Genomic DNA, 25,164 nt, shown 5'->3' with positions numbered 1-25,164 from the left:
TTTTTGCCATTTCTTGGGCCGCTCCCGCGGCATATGGAGGTTCCCAGGCTAGGGGTCAAATCTGAACTGTAGCCACCGGCCTACGCCAGAGCCACAGCAACATGGGATCCAAGCCACAGCTGCAATATACACTACAGCTCACAGCAACGCCGGATCCTTAACCCACTGAGCAAGGCCAGGGATCGAACCCGCAACCACATGGTTCCTAGTCGGATTCGTTAACCATTGTGCCACGACGAGAACTCCTAACTGCAGTAATTTAAAAATGACCGCAATTTTTGTTAAACCACATCAAAACATTTCCCTGTCAGTACCTTTATCCATGAGAGTCATTATATTTTTTCATTCAATCATTCACCCATCCATTCATTAACAGTTCAAATGCTGATTTACTATCTCTCTTATGCTAGGCATTGTGCTATTTATGGAGAATTCAAAAAGAAATAAAAGATAGTCCCTGACCTCAAAAAGACTATAATTTCACATGAGGCAATCATTATAGAGCAAAAGTACTTAAATAAAAACAATCCAGGACACCGGAAACAGAAAGAAAGGGCACCAATTCTTCCTAGTCTTAGAGCATTTCGGTTAGAAAAATCAGCATGTTCAAAGGCCTGAAAGTGCCAGGAGAACACAATGAAATTAACAATCACAACTAATTCAGTTAAGCTGATAAGGAAATATGTATATTATAAAATTTCCTACAGACACTTTAAGAATTTCAGAATGATAATTCCTTTAGCACAAAGAATGTACTGTTCGTATTTGTACATGCTTGTCATTCAATCAATGCTTGTTCAGTGAACTAATACATTCATTTCTAATTTTCTCATTTCTCTTGGTAAAGATGAATTCGTCTTCAAAATTTTATCTATACAACTAAAAGTTAAGTTGGGAGAGGGGGTAGTACAAGGAATTAACTAAAATTATAAACTTGACACTGAAAAGATACATCAGGAATAAACAGTTGCTTAAATGTTTTATTGCTGGTACTAGTTGTCCTCCAAATATAACATACCAAAAATATTTCCCTATCATTCATCTCGAAAATATCTCTCATTACCATGTTATGCTCAAAATGGTTTGCTCTGGAATGCTTTACAAAATATTTGGTCCTGCAAGTAAAGCAATTAAACTCAAGCTTCAAAACAAAAATCAAAACATGTCTACAAATCAAGTTTTCAAGCACATGGTTTTTTCCTCTTTTTTTCTTTTTATTGCTGCACCCACGGCACATGGAAGCTCCTGGGCTAGTAGTCGAACCGGAGCTGCAGCCGAGGCCAGCACCACAGGCACAGACACACCGGATCTGAGCTGCACCTGTGACCCACACCGCAGCTTGCAGCAATGCCAGATCCTTAACATACTGATCAAGGCCAGGGACTGAACTTGCATCCCTACAGAGACTATGTTAGGTCCTTAAATCAATGAGCCACAATGGGAACTCCCAAGCACATGTTATTTTTATTTTAACAAGAAAAGTACCTTTTGTGGGAAAAATGAACCCTAGTTCAAATAAGTGAATAATTTAAATTATGAGTCCAATCTAATATAGGTTATTTCAATCTAGAAAAAAAAAATTCCCGAGGGCAAGGATCATGTATCATTTCTCTTTGTACTCTCTAAACCAGGCATATTATATTACATATTAGTTGAATTAAAAAAATTTCTGGAGTTCCCGTTTGGCTCAGCAGTAACAAACCTGACTAGTATCCATGAGGACACAGGTTTGATTCCTTGCCTTGCTCAGTAGGTTAGGGATCTGGCACTGCTGTGAGCTGTAGGGTAGGCTGCAGAAGCAGCTGAGAAACCACATATTGCTGTGGCTGTGGCATAGGCAGGCAGCTACAACTTTGACTGGACCCCTAGCTGGGAATTTCCATATGCTGAGGGTACGGCCCTAAAAAGCAACGAGCAAACAACAACAACAACAAATTCCAAGTATGATTTAGTAGTTAACGAAGTTTTCAATTTTTCAAGATTTTGACCATAAAACAGTATTACTAAAATTTTCTAGCATTTCCTAATTTTTTTTTTTTTCGTCTTTTTGTCTTTTTGTTGTTGCTATTTCTTGGGCCGCTCCTGCGGCATATGGAGGTTCCCAGGCTAGGGGTCCAATCGGAGCTATAGCCACCGGCCTACACCAGAGCCACAGCAACGCGGGATCCGAGCTGCGTCTGCAACCTACACCACAGCTCACGGCAACGCCGGATCGTTAACCCACTGAGCAAGGGCAGGGACCGAACCCGCAACCTCATGGTTCCTAGTCGGATTCGTTAGCCACTGCACCATGACGGGAACTCCCACATTTCCTAATTTTTAAACAATTATTTCATCTTTACAAAATTTAAGACTATGAAGGACTTATAAATCTTTTTAATAATTTGGAGAATAAAAAAGTATCTAGTAATTTACATTGTAAATATAAGGTTAATTTGATAATTACCATTCAGAAATGTTTTTATATTACTCTGATCATTTTGCACAGCTTTAGTAAGCTGTCAAACTTAGTACCAAAATAGAAAACTTATTTGTAAAATATGCTGAAAGCTCCATGTGCACATCTCTCAAATATTACTAATTGGAAACATTTAAAAATACAGTCAGTACTATTTTAAGAATATAACGATGCTCTTTAATTTACCAATAAATACTGTCACCCCTGTAAGTTATACTCCTTACATCCTAATTCCTTTTCCTTTCAGACTTTCTTGGACCAAACTCTCTTTTCACTACTTACAGAAATTAAAAACATTCAAAATCTGGAGTTCCCGTCATGGCCCAGCAGAAACGAATCCGACTAGGAACCATGAGGTGGCGGGTTGATCTCTGGCCTCGCTCAGTGGGTTGAGGATCTGGCGATGCCATGAGCTGTGGTGTAGGTCGCACACACAGCTTGGATCTTGCTTTGCTTTGGCTGTGTTATAGGCCAGCAACTGTAGCTCTGATTAGACCCCTAGCCTCCATATGCCATGGGTGCGTCCTAAAAAGACAAAAATAAATAAATAAAAATAAAAAACATTCAAAATTTGCTCCATGTCTGGGAATTCTAAATTACTACAGGGGTTTATTTCCTTTGCGGATGTGGCTAAACCCTAATAAAACTAGACTGAACTACAATTATATAAATTAGTCACTGTTCATTAATATAATTTAAGCTTGAAAATGCCTATGGTTAAAGTAATGTGCTCTTTTTCAATGGAAATTCAGAATTTTACAATCAGAAATAACTTCAAATAAAACTTAACAAAATCTTGGAGCTCCCATCATGACTCAGTGGTTAATGAACCTGACTAGTATCCATGAGGATGTGGGTTGGATCCCTGGCGTCGCTCAGTGGGTTAAGGATCTGGCACTGCCGTGAGCTATAGTGTAGGTCGCAGATGTGGCTCAGATGCTGAGTTGCTGGGGCTGTGGTGTAGGCCAGCAGCTATAGCTTTGATTCAACCCATAGCCTAGGAAGCTCCATATGCCACAGGTGCAGCCCTAAAAATAACAAAAAAAAAACAACAATGAAGAAAAAAAAAAACTTAATCTTACTCTGATAAACATTTCTAATCAGTAAGTGAACCATTACTTATAGGTTATCTTACATAAGAAAATGTACATTACAATGATTTATGAAATCCTCAAAGATATCACAAAATTTCTCTAAATAGTGTCTGGAGGCAGCAAGATTAAAAAAAATTTTGGGCAAATTCATAACTCACACATACACCAATAACTTACGAGAAGTTCCCCATGCAGTCTCTCTCCATTCATCATCCCCAAGAAATATGCCTTTTTGTCCATCTTTTGTTGAATCATCAGGTTCCCAAAATTTTTTGGTAGGCAAAAGCTATTTGGAAGGGAAAAAATATTACATTTAAATTTTATTCTAATCACAAAGAGCTAAAACATAGGGGAAAGCAAACTTACCACTGAGAAGCACAAGTCAGTTTTCAATGCTAACAAAAATTCAGAAGAATCTATTTCCTAATTTGCCTAGTTAATAACTCCCCACTAATGCTTGGGAACTAGCTCTAACAACTCCAGACCTGAAAAGCCAACTTCAGATTTTTCTACATTTTTCAAAGTTTACTGTCATGTGATTTTATCAATATTTTTTTCAAAAGACTTACTAAATTTCTTAATATAAATAATACAGTAAAATTAATCTATAAAAATGATTAAAAATTTTCCTTTACTTCCAAGTATTGCCCTTAGATCATTTCCCATCCTACAGCTCCAATGATAGAAAATTTTCATTTTTACTTCATATATTCAATGTGGGAACTTCACAATTTTTATTTTTCTTGGGTTCTCAATACTAGCAATCTATTGATCTCAAATCAGGAAGCCATGGATAGTAGAAACGACACACAGAAAGATTCTTAGATACTTTTTGAGATAATCTCAAAGCCCTGTGCTCCAACCTATATTGTAACATACACAAGCATATAACAATTGTGTTGACATAACCATTTGATGATTATTCAAAATGCACACTTGGCCAATTCCTAATGAGATTTTTAATATTCATCCAGGTCTCTCCTCTCTACCTTCTCTGACACTTTGAGGAGGCCGACTGAGGATGTTTGTTTGAAAAGAACAGACTGGTGTTGGAGTTCCTGTTGTGGCTCAGTGGTTAACGAATCCGACTAGGAACCATGAGGTTTCGGGTTCGATCCGACCCCTAGCCTGGGAACCTCCACATGCTGAGGGACTGGCCTAAGAAATGGCAAAAAGGCAAAAAAAAAAAAAAAAAAAGAATAGACTGGTGCTCTAAAACATGCATTTGACTTTTTAAATAAGCATTTGTAAGAAACCCACCCCTTTCAGCCCATCATTATGTGCTCATAATTAAACCTGTATATACTTCTATATTATACTTATCACACTAAATCACCTGTGTTTGCCTCCTTAAAGGCATGGTGATTTTATCTTCAGGGAGCTCACAAATATGAATTAATCATGATAAAATGAGTTTAGTGAAACCTGAATTTGGTCTGAGAGATAAGACTGTGTTTTGAGTGTTTAAAGTGTGAATGAAAGGTGGGGAGGACACAGGAGATCATGAACAAAGGCACGCACTGTGAGAAAACACATCGTTTGTAGAACAGGGTGGGACGTGGAGGAACAGATGTGGGAAGGTCACGCTGATGCTGTTAGAGCTGTCTAGGAAGACTATGAGGAACCTTAAAGACGTGTCAAAAACACAGTGTATTACAATGAAGCAAAAGGAATGAAGAGAGGATGGCAAGAGAGACACTATGTTTTGGAAAACAATTCAAGTTCCAAGTTCCATGAATAATGAATTATTATTATAGACTAGAGGCAAGGAGATGGTTAAGGAGAATTACAAAAGGGCCAAGATGACAAGAATTAAAACAGGGTACTGGCAGAAAGAACTGAGAAAATAAAATGGATTTGAGAGACATTTAGGAGAGTCAATAGGATATGAATAAAAATAAGGGGAGGCTGATAAAAAGGATAAAACTTTAAAATTTGGGTAAGGAGGTAAATGAGAGTAATACCAAATGAAATTAAAAACAAACAAACAAAAAGCCAGGAGAAGCAACTTTGAAGGGAGGGGAAAAATTCAATCTGGGCATATCCCTAATCTGTTGATCTTCTGCTAAAAACTTTTTTTTTTTTTTTTTTTTTTTGCTTTTTAGGGCTGAACTGGTGTCATGCGGAAGTTCCCAGGCTGAATCAGTGCTACAGCTGCCGGCCCACGCCACAAGCCACAGCAACGGGGGATCCAAGCAGTATCTGCGACCTACACCACAGCTAATAGCAATGCTGAATCCCCGATCCACTGAGTGAGGCCAGGGATCAAACCAGCAACCTCATGATCTATTGGAACCGCTTCCGCTGTGCCATGAAGGGAACTCCCTAAACTAAAACTCTTAATTTTGTCTTTTGGCTATGGCTGTGGCATGCACAAGTTTCCAGGCCAGAGACTGAACCCGAGCCATAGCAGTGACAGTGACAGATCCTTAACCTGCTGCACCATGAGGAACTCAAATTACTGTTAATTTTAAAGGAAACCAACTTGTTATTTTAAAAAAGAGAAGTATTTGGCGTTCGCATTGTGGATTAGCAGTAATGAACCCAACTAGTATCCATGAGGATGTGGGTTTGATCCCTGGCCTCGCTGCATCATCATGGATACTGGTCAGGTTCATTAACAGCTGAGCCACAATGGGAACTCCTTAAGTACAGACATTTTAAACAATAATCTGCTCTAATAAAGAAAGATCCTGATAAAAATACAACCTCTTTTGTTGCAAGTTTTAAAAAACTCACTATAGAAGTTTCATGTAAATAATCAAACAGAATGTAAAGCTGATAATACAACACTAAAATGTTGCACTTGATATATTTAAATAATTGAACATTTATTCACAGTAAAATCCAATTTAATCCTTTTGAAGTACCATATAAATAAGCCATTTCAGGCAAAACAAAATGGTTCCTGAAATAATAATGCTTTTATCACATACTCCATAAAAGAAAAATGTTTTCATATTAAAATTAGGGTAGGAAATAAGGCATCAAAAACAAAGTTATAAGAGTTTCCATTGTGGCTCAGCGGTAACGAACCCAACTAGTATCCACGATGATGCAGGTTCAATCCCTGGCCTCGCTCAGTGGCTAAGGATCCAGCACTGCCGTGAGCTGTGGAGTAGGTTGCAGATGTGGCTTAGATGTGGTGTTGCTATGGCTGTGGCATAGGCCAGGAGCTGCAGCTCTGATTCAACTCCTAGCCTGGGAACTTCCACATGCTGCAGGTATGGCCCTAAAAAGACAAGAAAAAAATAAAGTTATAACAACTTAACAGAAGCATTTATTACAGACATGGAAGCGAAACAATTTAATCTGAGGTAGTAGAAATAACAGAATCTCAGAGCAGACTATTCCAATCTTTTGGGATAAGAACCATGTAGTGCTATAGCAGTAATAGTAGTTCATAGATCACTGCTTTCAAATACAAACTGTAAACCTATGGGGAAAGTCTATGTCAAGCACTCAATGCAATGTGCCTATTTTCTGCCAAGAACTGTGCTATGCTTTATTTTGCAAACATTTATAAGTTATCACTGCAGGCAAACAATTTAGTAATTAATGAAATTAACTCTTCCTAACATAGGCCTTTAGCACAATCCCAGAAACGGTGATGACAGTGTAGACACTAATTTCAAATACTTTTAGAGAAACTAATAGCTTGTGACCAAGAATTTAGTTAAAATGGACTAAATACAGGGCAAGTTAATGATTCAGGATAGAACAGTTTAGAAAAAAGATTGGTAAGCTGGTTGGAAGAACAACAAAAATAGTGTTTTGCCCCTGGAGACTCTTCCACTGTAACAGAAATAGGGGAGTATATTACAAAGAACAAGGGCCAAGAGATCTTGAAGATCTATAAAATACATTATCCGAGCCTTCGTATTAGTTCCCTAATTCACAAAAGCTCTAAACTAAGGTCAAGCAACTCAGCATTTCATATCAATCTACTCTTCTGTCCTTCCAAATCAGAAATGGAAATTCACCCCCTACTATCCACCATTAATTCTTCCAAGAAACATTTATGCCCTGCCCTTCTCACCTCCAAAGAAATCAGTCAACATCCTAATATACTGCCTCAAAAAAAAATAACAAATTCCTGCTAGAATTCATACTATGAAGTGCACTTACACTTCAAATTTTTCTAATACAAACTTATGTAAAATCGCCATTCCAACCAAATTAATATAATCCTAAGAATTAAAAGAACCTGGAGTTCCTATTGTCACTCAGCGGTAACGAAATCTGACTAATGTCTATGAGGACGCAGGGTCAATCCCTGGCCTTGCTCAGTGGGTTAAAGATCTGGCGTTGCTGTGAGCTGTGGTGTAGGCTGGCATCTACAGCTCTGATGTAACCCCTAGCCTGGGACCTTCCATGTGCCACAGGTGCAGCCCTAAAAAGAAAAAAGAAAAAAGGAATTAAAAGGACTTGAAGGCTCTATGTCTACATTATATTGTTCATAGAACATTCAAACTGGGACATTAAAAATAAGCATAGATGCTAATAACTGTGTAGAAAAGAGAAACCACAGGGAAGTCCCTAGAACTCCAGAATGGTGCTTTTCCAGACTTTAATCTTTGCTGTTAATAAAAGACATATTTCTTAATTTTTTCAAACCATACTAGTTCTCCAACTTTCCATTTCCAGCATCCTTTAATATCACCAGCAAGTATTATTACATGTCATCATTTCCAATGGTAAGCAGTACTATAAATAGTCAAGGCACTCAAGAGTTCAAACTTCTGTTCAAGTACTGTTACATGGTATTAGGTCAGTTAGTTAACAGTTCTGACCCTCAGTTTCTTCTCTGTAAAACAGGATAATAATAAAGCTACTGTTAAAGAATTTCTATGAAGCTAGAATAAAATAACATAGACTGCTTCCAATAGCATCTAGCACATAGCAGACATAAATATTATGTGTCTTTACTATTGGAAGTATGAATCCTTTAATATTACAAAACATGAGTAACATGCTGGCCAGCACATTTAAATGGCTGATTATTTTAAAGGGCTATAATATCTTTCATTACAAAAATCTTGTCTATAGCTATTTGCCTTCTTTATTAGTCTGAGTATCCCAGGAGGACCATGAAACTGCACTACTTATAAAAAAAAGTTGCCTAATATAGTCACATTTGCATAAAGAAACAGAATTAGAAGTTTAAATAAAGTATCCAGGATTACATATTAAGATTACACAGCTAGTAAATGGCAACATTAGGAGTTGAACCCATTACCTATTTAATTCTAAGACCCATTCTCTTTACACTACTACCATAAAAGACGGTCCTTTCCAATCACAGTTTAATTCATCAATATTTCTAAAAATATCCAGGTACTAGGCCACTGCTAGCTATAATGAATAAATAAAACAGTTTAAAGATGTCATCATGGCGTTCCCATAGTGGTGCAGCAGAGATGAATCCAATTAGGAACCATCACGTTGCTGGTTCAATCCCAGGCCTCGTCACTGGGTTAAGCCGTGAGCTGCGTTGTAGGCTGCAGACACAGCTCCAATCTGGCATTGCTGTGGCTGTGGCATAGGCCGGCAGCTGTAGCTCCTATTAGACCCTTAGCCTGGGAACCTCCATATGCTGTGGGTGCAGCTCTGAAAAGACAGAAGACAAAAAAAATAAATACAGATGTCATCATGATATTCAGACCATATAATGTGGATATTCATTACAGTGGGTAAAGTTTAAGACAAAATTAAGACATGGATTTATAGACATGACTATGATCAACTATTTAAAACAGCTGGTTTCCATTTCAGTCACCCCTAACAGCTCAGATCAAATATGTATTTGAAAGATATATGTGATTCATACAAAAAGACATTTTTACATCTTCAAAAAAGCCAGTCTTTCTCAAGGTCATTGCAGTGGATCTGAGAGGAAAGAGAGGTCTCCTTACTCTTCTATCTAGTATGTTTTTCACTTCACCATATTACCTGGGGTCTTAGTACATAAATTTTCTTTAATGTTTTCTTTAAATATTACTGTGTCGGAAAAGAAAGGAGGAAACTTTATCATACTAAGCTAGAAAATATTCTCCCCAGACACATTAACTTGGTGATTTAAAATTAAAATCTGGGTTCCCTAAAAAATTTCAAGCAGGAGCCTCTTTATCCTTACTTTAAAGTGTATATGGTGAGTTCTCATTGTGGCTCAGCAGAAACAAATTCAACTATCATCCACGAGGACGCAGGTTCAATCCCCAGCCTTGCTTAGCTGGTTAAGGATCTGGCGTTGCCATGAGCTGTGGTGTAGGCCAGCAGCTACAGCTCTGGTTCGACCCCTAGCCTAAAAACCTCCACATGCCCTGGGTGTGGCCCTAAAAAGACAAAAAAAAAAAAAAAAAAAAAAAAAAGTGTATATATACACTCATATACACACAAAGTTCCTGTCTAATTTTCATATAGATAAATAGGTATGTGTCTCCGTAGTATAGTTTTAAAACACCATACTAATGAAGTTGAGTTCAACCTCCTATTAATTAGCTCTGCTCTTTTGAAGCCATACAATATAATGCAAATTGGTAGGCCTTTTGACAAAAATGTGGTATGGAAAAAATTGGAACGGATGAGTTTATGAATGGATGAATATAAATCTGTTCCTATTTTGGATCAACAACTAGAAAAAAACTACCCTTCTGATGATGGGTCAGTAAAAGCTATTATGAACTACAACACTCAGTACACTTGAAAATAACACTATATGTAATGCAGTGCTTTGTACGTTACAGATCTACAACTTATGACATAATAAGTAAAGGTTATTTTTAAAGAAAAAAATCGAGATAGGGCAATATATTAGAAAAGTATGTAACATTAAAAAAACAAACAAACAATTTTAGAAAACTCAAGAGCCAGAAATTCAAGGCCGCTTTTAATTTATTAAAATGAATGAATTCTGGGATAAAACAAAAAACCTCACCTGTCAGGAAAGGAGGAGAAGACTGGTGAGAGAGAGATAGGCAAAGAAGGAAATCCCAGAAGGTTCCCTGCTGCCTGTGAGATGAGGAAAGATAGAAAGGCTTGTGGGAGAGAGAACCCAGAGACAGAAATGTGAGTAGGTTCTTAGCTCTCTCTTAGAGGTAACAGAATTAGTTGGTAAACTGTTAAGAAAAAAACTTAATTAGTGAATAACAGCTTATTTAAAAATACATTTCTACTAGATGGAGGTCACAGAGGCACTGATCTGGTATCTGCCGAAAATGCAGGCAGCCTCACCCTAGCTAGTTTCACTCTGCATATCTGACATCTCCATTAAGAAAAGCTTAGATTTAAGCTTAGATCATTTAACATACTATTCAACCCAGCCTCTTCTCTAAAAACCTCAAATACCCTGCCCTCCACCCCCACATAACTAACTAACTAAACTCTCTCAACTACTGTTTCCGATCATGACATCTTTTAAAAATGCAAAAAAAAGTTTTTGGGTTTATCAAATACTACTTAGAAAGGGAGGGGAAAAAAGCCAATGTAAATATATACACAATGTAGATATGGGTCGTCTACATAGTGTTGGGAGTCTAAATAAATTAAGGTAAGGGTGGGACCTTCTTGGTCTTAAGAAAAATCAAGTTCTGGTTTGTCAATAAAATAGGCTGAAACACTCTTCAAACCTGCTTTTAAGATATGTCACTCTGCTTTCTAAAGATCAAAGAAAACAAGTAACAGGGGAAAAAAGAAAGCCCTTTTTACCTGCTTCTTTTTATTCACCCATAGTGTAAATAACGGCTCTGTAGCCACTGAAATCTGCAAAGTTGTTTTGTTGTTGGTTTTGAACTAAAAAAGTATTCCTTCTTTCAAATTTTCTTAGGGCCCAGAGTTTTACTTTAAGCACTGGACTAAGAAGTTTACTTTGGCAATACTTATGCTTAAGCACCTTAACTCACCCTTAAATCAGTCCTCTGAAAATGACAAACTCTTTGGAAAACGCTGTTCTGAAGAAGGGGAGGGTTAGCTAGCTGCAGGGTGCCCTCTTGTGGCCCAGAGGAGTGACTGGACTCTTTTTCTGCATCTGAAGAGCACAGCATTGGATGGAGTGAGTCTCATGAAGGTCTACCAAAGTAAAATAATCTCCAGGAGCAAGCAGTTAATCACACATCTTAGGTCTATATATTCATGGTTATTTTCTATTATCAAAGTCCACACTATGTTAATACTACAGAACATGACAAAATAAAAATGTGACCACAAGGGTTTTCATAATCAATTAAAATTTTCTAAATACTCATTAGGTATATGGAAAACTATTTTTGATGCCTTAAATTATGTAATGGTGAGGTTAAATGGGATGCCCCGATGAAAATCATAAAGAGGACTGATAAAATCCATTCAAAAATTTAGAGTGCCCACTGTGTGCTAGCCATTCAAAGCTAACAGTCTACAGAGGAGACTAATATAAAACAAACCGTAATCAGTAACATAATAAAGTATGTATAAAGATCCATGAGAAGTCAGATGAGGAAGTAATTAATTCTACTGCAGACAGCAATGGGACAATAGATAAAGAGTCTTTTTCAGTAGAGTCCTGCAGAGGATTAGGAGTTTATTAAGCACACAATAAACAAGGAGAAATTTTTGGAAGAGAAAATAGCGAACTATTTAGTATGGCTAAAGCAAACACAGCTTACACATATAAAACAACAGGACAAAGATCAAGGAAGGCTCTTTTCTAATCTAAATAATTATGGTCCATTACCAAAATATAAGACATTACCTAACCAAGTTGATCAAATCAACCAGACATAAACAATCTCACTCAAAATTATTGCTAAAAGTTTTTTTTTTAATAAAGCTGAAAATCCCACAACTATAGATTTTAAAAGCCCATATCATTTGGAAGGTATAACCACTATTTCCAAGATTTATGGTTAAAAAAAAAGTCTTAATGGCTCAAAGTGGGGTACACATTCTTAGTATTGATAAATATTTACCTCTCCCATTCCCCGAGATTCTAATGCAAGAGCTTGAAAATCATGATTCATTTCATCCACAGATCAAACCTGTTAACAAAAAGAAAAATTAGAAAAATTAGAATAGAACTGCATCAATTTTTTAATATTTTATTGCTTTACTGATATTACAGCATGAGCTGAAATGGGCAAGAATCTATTTCCCTATAAAAACAGGTTTTCCCAATTAGAATACAGGCTAGCATTCTGCACAAAAGTGTGTCAGAAAACCTGGGGTCAAGGGTTCTGGATTATTCTGTGTGGTAAAAGAAACCCCTACCAGTTTCCTGAGCAAAAGAATAGATGGAAAGTAAAGAACAGCAGAAGTGAGCTCAAGTACTAAAATAGAGTTATCTTTAAAGAAAAAAAAAAAAATGCTGTAGTTCCTACTACAAAATTATTTTGCATTACTTCTTTCAGTTAAGATTTTTCAAAATTTCTCAGAAATTCATTATTTGTAGATCTTATCTCAATGATTAAAAGAATACTTAAGTAGTGAACCAGTTCTACCTCAAAGCAACACATTAATTAATCAGCTGTGAGAGGAATTATAATATTCAGAGGTTTCCTTAGGAATAATTCTTTTCCCTACAAAAAATAAAACACAGTATTGGCACAAAAACAAACACATAGATCAATGTAACAGAAGAGAGAACCCGGAAATAAACCCATGCACTTATGCTCAATTAATTTGTAACAAATGAAGCCAATACAATATACAATGGAAAGGAAGGAGTCTTTTCAACAAGTGGTGCTGGGAAAACTGGACAGCTACAGGTACAACAATGAGATTAGAGAATATTACCCCACACCATATACAAAAGTAAACTCAAAATGGATTAAAGACCTAAATGTAAGACATAAAACCATAAAACTCCTAGAAGGGAACATAGGCAGAACACTCTGACATAAACTAGGATCTGTCTCCTAAAACAAAATACAAGCAAAAATAAACAAATGGGACCTAATGAAACTTGAAAGCTTTTGCAAAGCAAAAGAAACCATGGACAAAATAAAAAAGACAGAATGGGAGAAGATATCTACAAATGATGTAACTGACAAGGAATTAATATCCAAAATATTTAAACACCTCATACAAATCAATAAACTCCTGCTCCAAAAAAAAAAACAAAACAAAAAACAAACAACAAAAAACTGGGAAGACCTGGAGTTCCCGTTATGGCTCAGTGGAAATGAATGTGAATAGCATCCATGAGGACGAAGATTTGATCCCTGGTCTTGCTCAGTGGATTAAGGCTCTGGCATTGCTGTGGCTGTGGTGAAGGCCAGCAGCCACAGCTCTGATTTGACCCCTAGCCTGGGAACTTCCAAATGCCACAGGGTGCAGCCTTAAAAAGACAAGAAACAAACAAACTAAATGGGCAGAAGACCTGAATAGACATTTTCCCAAAGACATAACATATGGCTAACAATCACATGAAAAGATGCTAAACATCACTAATTATTAGGAAAATGCAAATCAAAACAAGATATCACCTCCCAACTATCAGAATGGCTATCAAAAGGTCTACAAATAAATGTTGGAAAGGATGTGGAAAAATGGAACCCTTGTACAATGTTGGTGGGAACTGTAATTTGGTATAGTCACTATGGAAGCAGTATAGATGTTCCTCAGAACACTAAAAAGAGACAAATTCTATATGATCCAGCAATTCCACTCCTGAGTATCTAACTGGAAAAAAGGAAAACACTAATTCAAAAAGAAACATGCATCTCAATGTTCATAAAAACTCCATTTATAATAACCAAGATATGGAAGCAACTTAAATGCCCATTAACAGATTAATAAAGATGTGGTATATACATACAATGCAGTATTATTCAGCCATAAAAAGAATGAAATTCTGTTACCTGCCACAACATGGATGGACCTAGAGAATATTATGCTAGTGAAATATACAAACTACTGTGTATTAATTTTGTATCCTGCGACTGTGCCAAATTCATTGATGAGCTCTAACAGTTTTCTGGTAGCATCTTTAGGATTTTCTAGATACAGCGACAGGTCATCTGCAAACAGTGGTAGTTTTACTTCTTCCTTTCAAATTTGGATTCCTTTTCTTTTTCTCCTGTTTGCTGTGGCTAGGACTTCCAAAACTGTTGAATAGTCGTGGCAGGAGCAGACATCCTTGTCTTGTTCCTGATCTCAGTGGGAATTCTTTCAGCTTTTCACCACTGAGAATGATGTTAGCTCTGGGTTTGTCATATATAGACTTTATTATGTTGAGGAGGGTTTCCTCTAAGCCCACTTTCTGAAGGGTTTTTTATCAGAAATGGGTGTTGGATTTTGCCAAAGGCTTTTTCTGCATCTATTGAGAGGATCACATGGTTTTTATTCTTCAGTTTGTTAATGTGGTACTATCACCCTGACTGATTTACAGATACTGAAGAATCCTTGCATCCATGGGATAAATGTTTGATAGAATTCGCCTGTGAAGTCATCTGGTCCTGGACTTTTGTTTGCTAGAAGTTTTTTAATCACAGTTTCAACTTCAGTACTGGTGATTGGTCCATTCATCTTTTCTATCTTGTCTTGGTTTAGTCTTTGAATATTGTACCTTTCTAAGAATTTGTCCATTTCTTCTAGGCTGTCTGTTTTATTGGCATATAGCTGCATGCAGTAGTCTCTTATGGTCCTTTGTATTTCTGTGATGTCCGCTGTAACTTCTCCCTTTTCATTTCTAATTTTATTTTATTTATTTATTTATTTTTGTCTTTTTGTCTTTTGTCGTTGTTGTTGCTATTTCTTGGGCCGCTCCCGCGGCATATGGAGGTTCCCAGGCTAGGGGTCTAATGGAGCTGTAGCCACTGGCCTACACCAGAGCCACAGCAATGCGAGATCCGAGCCGCGTCTGTAACCTACACCACAGCTCACGGCAACGCCGGATCGTTAACCCACTGAGCAAGGGCAGGGACCGAACCCACAACCTCATGGTTCCTAGTCGGATTCGTTAACCACTGTGCCACGATGGGAACTCCCATTTCTAATTTTATTGATTTGAGTCCTCTCTCTCTTTTTCTTGATAAGTCTGGCTAAGGATTTATCAATTTTGTTGATCTTTCCAAAGAACCAGCTTTTAGTTTCACTGAGCTTTTCTATGGTTTTCTTCATTTCTATTTCATTTATTTCCACTCTGATCTTTATGATTTCTTTCCTTCTGCTAACTTTAGGTCTTGTCTGTTCTTCTTTCTCTAGCTGCTTCAGATGTAAAGCTGGTTTGTTTATTTGAGCTTTTTCTTGTTTCCTGAGGTAGGCTTGTATTGCTATAAAATTCCCTCTTAGGAGTTCCCACCGTGGTGCAGTGGTTAACAAATCTGACTAGGAACCATGAGGTTGCAGGTTCGGTCCCTGGCCTTGCTCAGTGGATTAAGGATCTTGCGTTGCCATGAGCTGTGGTGTAGGTTGCAGATGCAGTTCGGATCCAGTGTTGCTGTGGCTCTGGCGTAGGCGGGCGGCTACAGCTCCAATTTGACCCCTAGCCTGGGAACCTCCATATGCTGCGGGAGCGGCCCTAGAAAAGGCAAAATGACCAAAAAAAAAAAAAAAAAAAAAAGGAAGAAAGAAAGAAAGAAAAAAAATAATAAAATTCCCTCTTAGAATCGCTTTTGCTGCATCCCATAGGTTTTAGAGTGTCATATCTTTGTTGACATTTGCTTCTAGGTATTTTTTAATTTCCTCTTTGATTTCTTCAGTGACCCACTGGTAGTTTAGTAGCATGTTGTTTAGTCTCCATGTGTTTGTGTTTTTTTGCAGTTTTCTTCTTGTGGTTGATTTCCAGTCGTATAGTGCTGTAGTCAGAAAAGATGCATGATATGACTTCAATTTTCTTCAAGTTACTGAATCTTGATTTGTGGCTCAGAATGTGATCAATCCTAGAGAATGTTCTGTGTGCACTTGAGAAGAATGTGTATTCTCCTTTTGGATGAAATGTCCTATAAATATCTATTAGATCCATCTGGTCTAATGCTTCATTTAGAGTCTGTGTTTCCTGGTTGATTTTCTATCTGGAGGCTCCATCCACTGCTGTAAGTGGGGTATTAAAGTCCCCTGTCATTATTGTGTTATTGTCAATTTCTCCTTTTAAGGTTGTTAGCAGTTGCCTTATATATTGAGGTGATCTTATGTTGGGTGCATATATATTTACAATTGCTGTATCTTCTTGGATTGATCCTTTCTTTGATCATTTATGTAATGTCCTTTGTCTTTTATAACATTCTTTCTTTTAAGGTCTATTTTGTCTGATATGAGTATTGCTACTCCAGCTTTCTTTTGATTCCCATTTTTATGGAATATTTTCTTCAATCCTCTCACTTTCAGTTTGGAAGACAACATATATATGGATCTTGTTTTTGTATCCATTCATCCAGTCTATGTCTTTTGGTTGGGACATTTAGTCCATCCACATGTAAGGTAATTATTGATATGTATGTTCTTATTGCCATTTTATTTAGCCAAGACATGGAAACAACCTAAATGTCTATCAACAGAGGAGTGGATAAAGAAGATGTGGTACGTACATAATGGAATACTACTCAGCCATACAAAAGAACGACATAATTCCATTTGCAGCAACATGGATAGAACTAGAGACTCTCATACTAAGTGAAGTAAGTTAGAAAGAGAAAGACAAATACCATATATCACTTATATCTGGAATCTAATATACGACACAAATGAACCTTTCCACTGAAAAGAAAATCATACACTTGGAGCACAGACTTGTGGTTGTCGAGGAGGAAGGCGAGGAAGTGAGATGGACTGGGAACTTGGGGTTAATAGATGCAAACTATTGCCTTTGGAATGGATAAGCAATGAGATCCTGCTGTATAGCACTGGGAACTATATCTAGTCACTTATGATGGAGCATGATAATGTGAGAAAAAAGAATGTATATATATATGTATGTGTGACTGGGTCACCTTGCTGTACAGTAGAAAACTGACAGAACACTGTAAACAAGCTATAATAGAAAAAAATAAAAATAATTAAAATTGAAAAAAGAAATTATCATGCTAAGTGAAATCAGTCAGACAGTTAGATATAAACATCAACTGCTATCATTTACATGCAGAATCAAAAAAAGGATACAGTGAACTTCTTTGCAGAACAGATAATGACTCACAGACTTTGAAAAACTTGTGGTTTCCAAATAAGACAGGTTGAGGGGGCAGGGGATGTGCTGGGGGTTTGGGATAAAAATGCTATAAAATTTGGTTGTGATGATCACTGTACAACTATAAATGTAATAAAATTCATTGAGTAATTTAAAAAAAGAAATACAAACTACCATGTATAAAATAGGTAAGCAACAAGGATACACTGTACTTATAACACAGAGAATTATAGCCATTATTTTGTAATAACTTTCAATGGAGTTAAATCTGTAAAAATAATGAATCACTATGCTGTACACCTGAAATTAATACTGCAAATCAATCATATTCCAATTAAAAAGAAGAATAATCCTTTTCCCTTCTCAAACTAAAGCAGATTTTTCTAAGCATTTCTAACAGTTTAAATTGCTTTTTACCTTTCATATGACAATTAATACCTTCTTGAGTGAGAGGCTCTTTGCCTCCTAGTGTTAAGTACTGCTGGAGAAAACCATTCAAAACTGAAGCCACTAGGAGTTCCCGTCGTGGCGCAGTGGTTAATGAATCTGACTAGGAACCAGGACGTTGTGGGTTCGATCCCTGGCCTTGCTCAGTGGGTTAAGGATCCAGTGTTGCTGTGCACTGCTGTGAAGGTTGCAGATGCAGCTTGGATCCCACGTTGCTGTGGCTCTGGAGTAGGCCGATAGCTACAGCTCGGATTAGACCCCTAGCCTGGGAACCTCCATATGCCGCGGAAGGGGCTCAAGAAAAGGCAAAAAGACAAAACAAAACAAAACAAAAAAAACGAAGCCACTAAATTCACTGCCTTCAAATTCAGGGACCTTACCATATAATCCCATTTATTCTCTTCCCCAGTCAGTTCTCTATCCTTCCCCCCCTCTCTCCTTCTCTCTCCAGTTGCATAATACTTGATACTACAAAGCACTCCTCCCTTCCTGTAATATTGCTCAGTTAGCTAGGCTTTCTCTTACAATTCTTTTTACTCTCCTATGTGTCTAGTTGCTTCTTCACTTACTCCTATCTTCCACTCAAATCTTAAATGCTAGTGTTTCTTAGAATACCATCATTTATCCCAAGAAATCTCATTCATTCCCCAGTGCTTTGAGGACTGCATAATGCTTAGGACCTCACGCCCACATTTGTATTTATAAACCAAATCTCTCTCCTCTTCAAATTTCCGATTATCGCCTTCCTCACATTCCCTGAAGATACCACAGGAAATTTCAACCTTACTCTTTTTTATTGTCCACTTATAACTTAATTCTTCCCTTTCTTATGTCAACCTCCTACCTCTCAAATCTATCCATTTTCCACTTGTTTGGTTGATCAGACCACCATCATCTCTAACCTAAAATACTGCAATCCTCTATCTCCCCATCCTACAATCTAATTTCCAAAATGTAACACATCTCTTTCCTAAACTGTACTCTGGTCATATGATTCCTGTATTTTAATCCTTGACTCAAAGTTCAAACTCCTTAATGTGGCTTCAGGAGGACAGAATTGTATTCAAATTATAATTCTGGTAGCTAGTAGTTCTATAACTCTGGACAACTAACCTACATTATTTTTCCTCTATTTCCTCATGGGAAGATAGCAGTAGCAGCTTCCACATGATATGCCATGAAAACTGAATTATATAACATAAAACACTTAAACAGTGCTGGGTAAATAAACATTAAAAAAATAGCTATTAGAAAAAGCTCTTGGGAGTTCCCTGGTAGCTCATCAGGTTAAAGACACAATGTTGTCACTGCTGTGTTATGGTTTAATCTCTGGCCTGGGAACTTCCACATGCCACAGGTACAGCCAAAAAAGGGGGGAGGGGAGGAAAGGAAAAGAAAGGAAAGAACTCTTCAACTGTTTCATCAAATGGTACCTGAACAATTAGATGTCCATATGCAAAAAAAGAACCTCAATACACACCTTGATATAAAAATTAACTCAAATTCATCATACAGATAAAGGTACTCAACATTATCAACCTAAAAAAAACAGAAAAGTTTTGTGTGACTTTGTGTTTAGTAATGAGGGTCGTTTTTTTTTTGGCCATGCCCTTAGCATGTAAAAGTTCTCAAGTCATGGCAGTGACAAAGCCGAATCCTTACTGCTAGGCTACCAGGGAACTAATTTGGTAATGAGTTTATTTTTTTTATTGTTATTTTTTGCCTTTTTTTAGGGTGGCACCAGCGGCATATGGAGGTTCCTGGGCTAGGGGTTCTAATCAGAGCTACAACTGCTGGCCTACACCACAGCCACAGCAACGTCAGATCCGAGCCACATCTACAACCTACACCACAGCTCATGGCAACACCAGATCCTTAACCCACGGAGTGAGGCCAGGGATCAAACCCGCAACCTCATGGTTCCTAGTCGGATTCGTTTCCACTGAGCCACGATGGGAACTCCAGTAATGAGTTTCTTAATCAACATCAAAAGCAGAGTCCATAAAGAAAAACTGAAGTCTAAAAATTTGACTTTAATAACAAAAACAAGCTCTACAAAAGATACTGATAAGAGAAAGGAAAGGCAAACCACAGGAGAAAAGTATTTGTAAATCACATCAGATACAGGATTTGTACCTAGAATATATCAAAAGCTCTTAAAAACAATAAGAGAATAATCAACCCACTTTAAAAATGGGCCAAAGGTCTAAACAAATACTACATCAAAAAAGATACACAGGAGAACCCATGGGTTCAATCCCCTGCCCAGCACAGTGGGTTAGTAAGTATCCAGCATTGCTGCAACTGCAGCTTAGGTGGCTGGCCACTACAGCTCAGATCTGATCCCTGGGAAGTCCATATGTAGCAGGGTGGCCAAAAAACACCCCCCCAAGATATATGGAAGATATATGGATAGTAAATAAGCTATTCTTTTCTCTTAACTTGCTAGAAAAGCTGGATTCATTAACAATTCTCACAAAGTGAGGGAACATTCATCTTTCCATTAATTCGGTAAGCTTTTACTAAGCAACTTCAATGTGAAAGATTTTGTAGAGAAAAAAATGAATTAAAGTATATAGTTACTGTTCTAGTCAATCTCATACATTTCCTTGTAATTGGAGAAGTAGTTCCTATCAGACCAAACCCTCCTGCAGGTAACCATAAACTTGGGACAAAATATAAAATGAAGGCAATGGAAAACAAACTGTACATAAATTCTATACTAAATTCTGCTCAGATTTTTAAACAATCCATGAACTGTATACATGTGGGGTTGACTCCAAGCGGCCCAATTATGGCTAAAAGGACTAAGTAGAAATGTCTGCAGCTGACCTCCACAAAAGTTACAGGAATTTGGAGTTTGAGTTCCATGAGAACAAAAAACAAACAAAAGAAATAATATTCCCCATAGGAACATAAACAGAATCTATAGAGTATTTTCAATGTATTAATAATAAAGACTGGAACACAATTGAAATTACCAGACATGTGGAAACAGGAAAGTCTGACCTAGATTAAAGGGGGAAAAAAAAATCAATGAATAAAAGACCAATCCCAAGATGACCCAGGTTAGAAGTAGCAAAGATCTTCAAGCAGCTATTATAACTGTGCTCAAAGATGAAAGGAAAAACTTGCTAAAAAGTGAAAAAAATAAAAATTTCAGCAAGGAAAAAAAGCAAAACTATAAATAACAGAGTTCTAAAACTGAAAAATATCTTTAAAAATTCCCACCGGATGCATTTAACAGTAAGTTGGAGGTAAAACAAATCTGAACACAGACCAATACTGATTTCCAATCTGATCTGATCCCTGGGAAGTCCGTATGTCACAGGGTGGCCAACCCCCGCCCCCACGATATATGGATAGCAAATAAGCTATTCTTTTCTCTTAACTTGCTAGAAAAGTTAGTGGAGGGAAGGAAAGAGAAAGAATGAGGTAGAAAAATTATCTGAAGAAACAATGGCCAGAAATTCCCCTTAACTTGATGAAAGCAAGATTTACAGGTTCAAGATGCTCAGTGAACCCCAGGCAAGATAAAAAAGGAAAAACAAAACCAAAACCCCACATATCATAATGAAAGAGCTGAAAACCAAAGAGAAAATCCTGAAAACAGCTCAAGGAAAAACATTACAAAAAGGGGAAGTTCCTGTTGTGGCGCAGTGGTTAAAAAATCCGACTAGGAATCATGGGGTTGCAGGTTCAATCCCTGGCCTTGCTCGGTGGGTTAAGGATCTGGCATTGCCGTGAGCTGCGGTGTGGGTCGAAGACTCAGCTTGGATCCCACATTGCTGTGGCTCTGGCGTAGGTTGGCAGCAGCAGCTCCAATTCAACCCCCAGCCTAGGAACTTACATATGCTATGCATATGGCCCTAAAAAGACCAAAAAAAAAAAAAAAAAAAAAAAAAAGATGCAGCAACATGGATGCAAACTAGAGATTCTCATACTAAGTGAAGTCAGGAAGAGACAAATACCATATGAGACCACTTATCTGTGGAATCTAAAATATCGTAGGGGGTTCCCGTTGTGGCTCAGTGGTTAACGAAATCCCAACTAAGAACAGTGAGGTTGTGGGATCGAATCCCGGCCTTGCTCAGTGGCTTAAGGATCCGCATTGCCGTGAGCTGTGGTGTAGGTCGCTGACGTGGCTCAGATCCCGAGTTGCTATGGCTCTGGTGTAGGCTGGTGGCTACAGCTCCGATTGGACCCCTAGCCTGGGAACCTCCATATGCCGAAGGAAATGCCCTAGAAAAGGCAAAAAAATAAAAAAAAATAATAAAATAATAAAATAAAATATGGTACAAGTAAATCTATTTACAAAACAGAAATAGACTCACAGAGAACAGAGAGGTGGAGGGAGGGAGTGGGATGGACGCCTCCAGTCTGTTGGGATAGACCACCATGGAAGATGATGCAAGAAAGGGAATGTATATACATGAATGACTGGGCCACTTTGCTATATAGCAGAAATTGGCACAACATTGTAAAGTAAATATACTTTAATAAAAAAATTAAAAATTAAAGAAAAAATTCTTAGGCTAAAGACAAATGATACCAGACAGAAGCTCAGATCAGAAAGCACCAGAAGTACAAAGGACTATTTTTCCCCCTTAATTTCTTCAAAATACATATGGCTATTTAAAGCAATAATTTAATTGTGGGTTTAATAACATATAAACCAATTTACATGCATATCCAATACCTACTAGAGTAAATATCCTTAGCCATACCATTACAGATTTAAAGCAAAACCTAGTTTGAGATCAAAATATTCTTTTATCACACAGGATACTCAAGTCAGCCATCTATATTCATGGATTCCACACATGTGCAGGTTTCACCAACCAGAAATAAAAAATATTAAAAAAAAAAAAAGATCCGAAAAGAAAAATTAAATTCCCTGAGGGCTGGCAACCATTTACATAGCATTTACATTGTATTAAGTATTATAAGTAATCTAGAGATAAGTAATCTGGAGGTGATTTAGTTATACCCTAGTACACAGAGATTATATGCAAATACTGTATCATTTCACACAAAGGATTTGAACACCCTCAGATTTTGGTACTGGACTGAGGAGGCATCTGGAACCGATGCTCTGCAGATACTGAGGGACAACTGTTACACCCATAAATACATATAAATGTTATATAGATAGATATATTGGAGGAACCCTTGATTATCTGAAAAGGAATCTTGGTCTAAATGTGTCCTACACTTCTCAGTTACACCAAGTTCTACATCTTAATATGACAATTCATTCTAATGTCTGGTAGAGTCTGCTCAAACGATCTTTAATTTCTATTATTTCCTTAAAATCTCCTAAATTTCATTTTTCTATAAGTACTTCATAGAATCTCTCAAATTGTCCTAGACCCTATGTCCTTTATATTCTTTTCCTTAGATGATTTACATTTATGATTTCACTGTTTCTTAAATCTTATATTTTACAGACCTTGTATTTTCCAGATCCCACATCCCATTACAGCCCCAACTTCTTCCAAGCATCAACTGTTTCACAAACCTAATGGTCAATCATCTGAAAGCTTCAGGTTACTGCTAACATGTTATTAGAAATCATGTATTTTCAATCACTTAAAGAGGTGATCTAATTTCTTAAAAATTCTTCAAATTTAAATGCCACCAACTTGACAATGCAGCCATATAATTCTGACTTCATAATTCAATTTATAAACATACATTAAATGATATTAAGCCCTGAAATTTTGTGGCTGAACATACAAAGATCATACCAATTACAGTTATTTAAGGAAAAAAAAAAAAAAACTCTATGTGACATCTTATTTATCTCTATCCTCTGCCAACAGACTATCCTTTTTATCACAATTATTCTACGAGGGCCAAACACATAAGATTTTTATTATTTAGGATGGAAATAGCTCTAAAATGGATTCATTATTCTTCTGAAGAAAGCACAGTGGACAAATTTTGTATGTAAGATGTGGTAGGGTACCAATAGTATGTGATTTAGATTCAGAATATAAAAGCTGAAGTTTTAATTTCCGCCAGTTGTCTAACCTCTAAATTTTACCTGTTGTCAACACCAAATGAGAAAATGTATCCAAAAGTGTTTTGCGCCCTATTAATAAAAAGTGCTCAACAAATACTAATTATTAAGAGCATCCTTACATACTACTCTAAAGAGCACTGGTACTTTTTGAGACATCCTTACACAGGACTCTAGAGAGAACCGATACTTTCTGTATGTGTCTCTTGCATGCTTCTGTTAGTATTTCAGTCTCCAGTCTTGCTGTCAAGTTAAGTATTACTTGACCTGAACATTAACAGCACCATTTCTGACCTTCCTAATTGGCTGCTTTAATTTGCAGTAATCTGTAGCCTCAGATATCCAAGTAGATTTCTAAGAGTAAAAAGGCTGTATGTAAGAAGAAACTACCTCTAACGAAAACACATTCTAAAGTCATAATCTTTTCTTAGGAAAGTAATTTAGCATCATATATATAGGTTCATATCTCTTGAACCAGACTCAATTTTGAAAATCAATCGTAAGAATAAAAACCTAAGCATAAAAAAGCTTTATGTACAAAGATGTTTGTAGTAGTAGTACTGCTTGCAGATCTTGAAATTGTACACTGTGTAACAATGTCACAATAGTTAAGTGATATAACACATCTATAAAATGAAGTATTATATGTGGCTATTACAAATATTTGAGTTTATAAGAAAATGCTTATAACAACATGTTAAAAGCAAATGGAAATAAACCATTATCTATACAGTCCTTAACTGATCAGGGCACATCAATTTTTCCCATCTATTTTTATTTTATTATCTTTCTAGGATAAATCTGTATAATCAATGAATGAGAGGGAGTTGCCGTTGTGACTCAGCGGTAGCAAACCCTACTAGTATCCATGAGGACACAGGTTTGATCCCTGGCCTTGCTCAGTGGGTTAAGGATCTTATGTTGCCCCAAGCTGCAGCACAGGTTGCAGATGCAGCTATTTGGCATTGCTGTGGCCGTGGCCAGCAGCTCTTCTAATCAGACCCTAAGCCTGGGAACTTCCATATGCAGTGGGTGCAGCCCT

General features: G+C 37.1%; 1 protein-coding gene across 27 annotated transcripts in view; it reads right to left on the bottom strand.

The window, feature by feature from the left end:
- PUM2 (pumilio RNA binding family member 2) overlaps window positions 1–25,164 on the bottom strand; it is a 107,635-nt gene that overhangs the window by 67,478 nt on the left and 14,993 nt on the right. For 18 of the 27 annotated variants that reach the window (XM_013996320.2, XM_021087793.1, XM_021087808.1 and 15 more), the window contains exons 2-3: window positions 12,498–12,566; window positions 3,730–3,838 (exon numbers count right to left, since the gene is read on the bottom strand). In XM_013996320.2, the coding sequence (XP_013851774.1) occupies window positions 3,730–3,838; window positions 12,498–12,548 (160 nt within the window). In that variant the 5' untranslated portion in view covers window positions 12,549–12,566. Of the gene's footprint in view, window positions 1–3,729; window positions 3,839–10,489; window positions 10,564–11,453; window positions 11,579–12,497; window positions 12,567–25,164 lie in introns of all 27 variants that reach the window. The other 9 variants (XM_021087794.1, XM_021087800.1, XM_021087807.1 and 6 more) reach the window with 3 other exon arrangements.

Source organism: Sus scrofa, chromosome 3 (assembly GCF_000003025.6).
Source record: "Sus scrofa isolate TJ Tabasco breed Duroc chromosome 3, Sscrofa11.1, whole genome shotgun sequence".
In the NCBI taxonomy this organism is placed as follows: Eukaryota; Metazoa; Chordata; class Mammalia; order Artiodactyla; family Suidae; genus Sus; species Sus scrofa.
Note: the sequence above shows the minus strand (reverse complement) of the source record. Positions and strands in the feature narration are given on the sequence as shown.